This window comes from Nicotiana tabacum, chromosome 21, assembly GCF_000715075.1.
Source record: "Nicotiana tabacum cultivar K326 chromosome 21, ASM71507v2, whole genome shotgun sequence".
Taxonomy (NCBI): Eukaryota; Viridiplantae; Streptophyta; class Magnoliopsida; order Solanales; family Solanaceae; genus Nicotiana; species Nicotiana tabacum.
In genome coordinates, this window is record NC_134100.1 from 89584940 (window position 1) to 89591575 (window position 6636).

The window sequence follows — 6636 nt, forward strand, 5'->3', positions numbered from 1 at the left end:
ACTGAAAAGCGAAATAGTAAGCCACAACATTGTTACTAGCTATCTTAGACAAAAACCTTACATGGTTAGTCCCACAATGGTACGAAGTAAGGCACGACTCAAGTACCTCCTATCCTACAAACAGCAGAACTAGTGCAACCAAAGGGCATTTTGTTATTTATGGGGCACAATTAAATTATTATAGGGGTCCTCGATATATATACAGTAATATATACATAGATTTTCCGAGCCTATAGGGTGCCACTTGCCAATGACCCCTCACCACTCCACATGGGTCCGCCCCTGTCCGGACGAGACCTTACACAGCGCGAATGCGAATATAGCCGGGCTCTAATGTGGGTAAGAGACACCGGATTTAAACCCAAAAAAAGAAGAAAAAAAAAAGAAGAAGAAGAAGAAGAAAGTGTCACTTTTCGACTTACCTTTTTTTGTTTGAGAAATAGTTGTACTCCATACATATAAACTTTGCGAGCATGTGACAATTACTATTATAACATCTTCAATCATTTCAAACAGTGACACAAACACAGTGGTGATCATCGAGTTATATTCTTTTCTAAACCCTAATAAAATAGTACCTAAACGAAAGATCTGAAAAAATAAAAAAGGAAACTCTTTTCTGTTCAACCGAAAGATACATAGATCATCATCATTACATATAGAAAGCCTATATAAAAAGACATATTAATGATTTCGAAAGAGCTCAGGGTTATATATTATTTGAAAGTAGAGCAGATTTCTAGATCAAAGTAGTTAAAGTGAAGTGGTTAAGCTAATATATACTAGTTGATATGATCACTTCATAACTGCTCCTTAAACCTCATAAGAAAAGATTAGAATCTAAGACTACTTCTTAAAGCTAGAGGTCGACCTAGAGTGTTAGGAATCAATAGAACTCATCATTTGCAACATATCTCCTGTAAAACAATATAACTATTGAAATTTGAACTCATGTTTTAAAAAAGTTGAGAACTTTGAACCCATTAATTTAAGTTTAAATATTGAATTCGTCTATGCAGTTAAACGTACAACAACAACAACCCAGTAAAATTCTACTAATAGGCTCTGGGGAGAGTAGTGTGTACGCAGACCTTACCCCTACCCCTACCCCGAAGGAGTAGAGAGGTTGTTTCCGAAAGATCCTCGGCTCAAGAAAACAAAAAGATAAAAGGACAAAAGGAGACAATATTAGTAACACCACAACAATCATAGGAAAAATAGGAACACCATAAAATCCAGAAGAAAGATGCAAAGCAAAGGGAAACAATATTAATATCACCACAGCAATCATAAGAAAAATAGGAACACCATGAAATCCAGAAGAAAGATGCAAAGCAAAAGCGATAGCTAGTACACAGGACCTACACTGAAAAGCAAAATAGTAAGAAACAACATTGCCACTAGCTATCTTAGACAAAAACCCTACATGGCTAGTCCCACAATGGTACGAAGTAAGACACGACTCAACTACCTCCTAACCTACAACCCTAATACTCGACCTCCACATCTTCCTATCAAGTGTCATGTCCTCGAAAATCTGGAGCCTCGCCATATCCTTCCTGATCACCTCTCCCCAATACTTCTTAGGCCGCCCTCTAGCTCTTCTCGTGCCCTCCACAACTAGCCTCTCACACCTATGTACCGGAGCATCTGGACTTCTCCTCTGAACATGTCCGAACCATCTAAACCTCGCTTCCCGCATCTTATCATCAATGGGAGCCACGTGCACCTTCTCCCGAATATCATAATTTCTAATCTTATCTACCCTAGTGTGCCCGCACATCCACCGCAACATCCTCATTTCTGCTACTTTCATCTTCTGGATATGTGAGTTCTTAACGGGCCAATACTCAGCCCCATACATCATGGCCGGTCTAACCACCGCTTTATAGAACTTACCTTTGAGTATCGGTGGAACTCTCTTATCACACAGGACTCCAGATGCTAGCCTTTATTTCATCCATCCTACCCTAATACGGTGTGTGACATCCTCGTCGATCTCCCATCCCCCCTGGATAACCGAACCAAGGTACTTGATTACCTCTACTCGGGATGACCTGCGAATCAAGCCTCACATCCACGCCCACTTCCCCTTGCTCAACACTGAACTTACACTCCAGGTATTCCGTCTTCGTCTTGCTCAGCTTGAGACCCTTAGACTCAAGAGCTTGTCTCCAAACCTCCAGCCTCTTGTTAATACCGGCTCGCGACTCATCAAGCAGAACTATGTCATCGGCGAATAGAATGCACTATGGCACATCCCCTTAAATATGGTGTGTTAATGCGTTCATCACCAAGGCGAATAAGAACGGACTGAGCGCAGAACCTTGGTGTAACCCCATTACAACCAGAAAATGCTCAGAGTCGCCTCCTACTGTCCTAACTCGAGTCTTAGCCCCATCATACATGTCCTTAATCGCCATAATATAGGGAACTGACATACCTTTATGCAGTTAAACATAAAACCACAAAATTAAGGTAGACCAGCTCAGTGGCGGAGCCAGGATTTTCATTAAGGGAGTCAAAATATAAAGAAATAAACTCATCAAGAAATCAAGGGGTGTCATTATGTAGTGTATGTGTATGTGAGTATGTGTGTATATATATATATATATATATACATTATCGAGCTAAATTGTGTAATTTTTCGATAAAGGTCCTTGGGTGCATGTGGTCAAATTTGTCCATGTATTATCCAAATTGAGCAACTTTACTATACTTTTAATCTAATGTTAACCTACAGGTAGAAAAATCTATTTTTGCCTTTGGCCCCTAACAAAACTCTAGTACGAGGGTAGGTTTAAATCATAGTAAAAGAATTAAGGGGTAAATTTGGATCTTTTCTCTCAAAGAAATTGAACAAGTTGGGCCAACCCATTTTATGCGGGAGCTTAATTCATTGATGACAAGGGCAAAGATGAGAAACTTCTAATGACAATAGTATGAATGGACCTAGCTGTGCATAATTTGATAAATATAGAATTACCGTTCGGAGACCAAAAATTATGATTTTTGTTATTTGATATGGTATTTGGTTTAAGTTCTTAAAAAAATTGATATTAGATATGGTATTCGATATTTTAAAAAAAAATTTAAAATACTACCGTATCGAAATATAAACTAAGTTAGACAATAGACATTTTATTTTTGGTATATCATATATGCTCTCTGTTTCACATGTAGAAGATGTTACGTGAGACTATAAATGAGAACTGTGAGTGTGATGTGCTTAAAAAAATGCTCAAAAGAATGTATAGTTTGAGCAAGGCATTTGATGCTCTTGGCCTTGTTCGGTTTGGTTTGAGAGTTTTATGCATGACTCAAGATCTATATGCAGAGTTTCTTGGCCTTTGGATTGCCATTTATTTTTGCATTCATGTTGAGGCTGGTAGTGAAAATGAATGAATAAGGTAGACTGTAGCTTCTGAGCTTTCTGATGTTTTCTTGCTCATGTGTTGTTGTTGCATTGAATTAGTTCTAGATGTATTCTCGAATTTCATCAATAACTCTAAGTAAGTAACAATACATTTTTAATGATCAAATTTATTTTTTTATGTATCTTTTTTTCTCTCTATAGGTTTATACTTGCTGGTTTTGGACAAAATATTTGTTAACAGTCAGGTAAATTTATAATATTTTTATTTTTGTAATTGTATTTGTGAGTACCTTAATTAAGAATATTACAGTCTATGGTTCTATGCACTAGTTAGTATTCAAGCCGAACAAAAGAAAATTATCGGACCGGATAAACCGAAACCAAAAGGAGAAAAATCGTATCATACCGAATTTAATTAAAGTTGTAGACATCAAAATTTTATCGGATCAAATCCATATAAAATTTGGGCAAAATCCTAAATTTAAGATACTACAAGTAGAGTCCATCGAGGTTTTCTTGGAGGTCACTCTATCTGAAACCCTAACTTGGAGGCTACTCTACCTGAAACCCTAACTTGGAGGGTACTCTACCCAAAACTCTAGCTACAACTATAAAAAGGGACCACATATTCCCTATGAAAGCATCTCGAAATTTCATAAAAATTCATGAAATATTCACAAAGAGATCAAAGACATCAAATATTATCTTTCAGTGATCAACGGTTGTTCTTCCTTTTCATGGAGATCAAGTACATCCTAAGGAAGTTCGCATCATCCCACGTTCGAGAAATGCTTTGGTTAAGCCCTTGAATCACGGAGAACGATCTAGAGAGAAGAATCAAGGGAGCAAACAGAATTGTACCCGCATCATTTTATCAATAAAATTATGTTTCTTCATATTTATATTGTGGTTGCAATTTATTTTGTATCACGAATAATTTGCTGCAAACAAAAGTATAATATTAGTAAAGTATTTTAAGAAATCGAATACCGAAATATTTAAATAGTGTACCATATCCACCCGACGAACAACCCTACCCAAAAGTGTAAGGAAGGGCAAATTTTACCAAGTATGGATAGTACAGGGTCAAATTTGAACATTTTGCCATAAGGTCTTTTTCAGCTACCCCTTCTCTTGTTGATCCAAAAAGTTTATATCAGTAAGACCATGGCTTCGATCCATCGTTAAAAATGTACATAAAATGTGAAAAGGACAAATCATGTATTCATCTGCCGTCTTAATGTTTAAATAACCTAAAGTTAGAAATAAACAAGAGCCGAAGATGTGTTGTAAAAATAAGATAAAACCTTATATAAAGAGGTTTTCTTTAAAGTGCCTTCCCTTAGGAAATTAGACTACATAACCAAGCCTTTAGTGATGAGTTGATTCATTTTCAAATGAGTTACAATCTTATGCCGTGAATTGAGAGAAGGACTCAAGATTTCAAGATGATTGGGTGCACTATTGTAAAGAGGCGAATCTAGAATTTATATTTGACTGGTTTAACTTTAGTCTCTTTCTATAACACACTACACTTTTAAAATTATAGGTTCAAAATTATTTTCTTTTTAAAAATTTAGTAATTTTCAAGCGTGCGCGCGCGCGCGCACACACACATACACACACACACTCCGTGCCGAAAACAACACGAATTTGAACTATCAATTTCACTTTAGAGGTGCACCTAATAATAATTGTACCATAATAGTATTTGAGCATGAGTTCACGTACATATATTTAAATAATTTTGAAGAAATATAACATTGTTATACATGATTTAGAGAGATGAGTATGGGTTCACGTGAACCCATACCCTTCAACTTGGATACGCCTCTCGGTGTGATGGTGTAAAAGATGTTAATACAATTAAGTCACTTATAACATAATAACAATTATAAATTTTTATGATAAATATGGTATAAATAGTAATTAAATTGTTACATCACATGTTAAAAATTTATTACATTGTAACTGTATATAAGTTAAATTCTTTTCAAACTAGTAGTCCCATAGACAGGCAAGTCATCTCTAGTTGCATGGACACCAAAAATACCAATGTTGTCAAGCTCAAACAGATCAGAACTTGCACAACTCCTACCATCTTCTTCACATTCTTCAGCATCAAAATCACTTTTTGCATTGCGAAATCCTCTAAATTGATACTCATTAAAATGTTTCTCTTCAATATTTCTGTAGCCATTGATGGAATTCTTCAGAAACTTGCTCCTTAGCTTGAATCTTGACTCGTCATTCTCATTAATAATTATACTAACAGGGCAAAAACTAACACACCTATTCGATTTAGTACCTCTAGATGTCGGTGGTTTATTCAAACAAGAGGATTTTGACATAGTTAAATCTTGATGATTTTTCTTCATGTTTCTTGAATTGAATATCGAATTCAAGAAGTTTGCGATTTTCCCACCTGGTGAAATGGGCTGTTTCACTTTTTTCAACTCAGCATAAATCTTTAAAGCTCTTAACTTAGTTCTCATGATAAACCTCCCTTCACATTTTGGAGTTGACACTGTTTCAGAGGAAGAAAATTTGGTTGGCTCTGAATTGATGTGTAGTGAGCTCTGAATATATTTATTGTAATTCTTGAGCCATTTCTCAATCATGATAGCTCTTCGGAGATTGACGATTTCTTCTTCAGCTTCTTCTATGTCATTGTTTCTTTTATAAGGAAAAGAGTTCTCTTCTTGCCTTTGCTCTTCTGCGACTTCTTTTGGTTCATCAATTGAAAGGTAAATGGCTTCCAGTAGAGAGGAAGAAAATGATGGCGTTTTTCGTCTATGCTGAGGCCTTTCATTTGTTTTTGTGGGGTTGTCGCAAAAAGACATTTTTCTCTTGGAATTAAACTATTAATGGGAATAAGATAGTAAAAACGGAGAAATGGAGTATGAAACTGAGTTTAAAACCTCAAAAGAAGAGGCTTTTTTAGGGGGGGATCGGATTGGGGGAAAGGGGAAAGGGGAAAGAGGGGCTTGTGTTTAATGCTCAGTTGCTGACTAATTTGGAAAGAGCCATCTATATATAGAGTTCAGGTTGTATGTGCTCATGGATAAAAATTATTTACACTATTGGGTCCGTAAATATAATCATAAGTGAATCTTTATGATAAATAATAATTGACAACGTAAAAAAGGTAGACTACTAAAGATAATGGTCGGATGGATAAGATTCTTTTACCGTTAACCAAAAGTCTCGCTTGAGCCTTGCAGATGAGAAACTCCTAATAGGAAATGCTTTCTCAATAA

The 6636-nt window shown here is 36.0% G+C and overlaps 1 protein-coding gene across 1 annotated transcript; it reads right to left on the reverse strand.

Annotated features, from left to right (window-relative positions):
• Positions 1 to 4731: 4731 nt before the first annotated feature.
• LOC107764457 (protein BIG GRAIN 1-like A) lies at positions 4732 to 6316 on the reverse strand. Its single transcript, XM_016583022.2, has 2 exons — positions 5375 to 6316; positions 4732 to 4774 (listed from the first exon to the last, which is right to left on the reverse strand). Exons 1-2 carry the CDS (start codon positions 6217 to 6219, stop codon positions 4732 to 4734), a joined length of 888 nt encoding a protein of 295 aa, XP_016438508.2. The 5' UTR covers positions 6220 to 6316.
• Between the last annotated feature and the right edge of the window lie 320 nt (positions 6317 to 6636).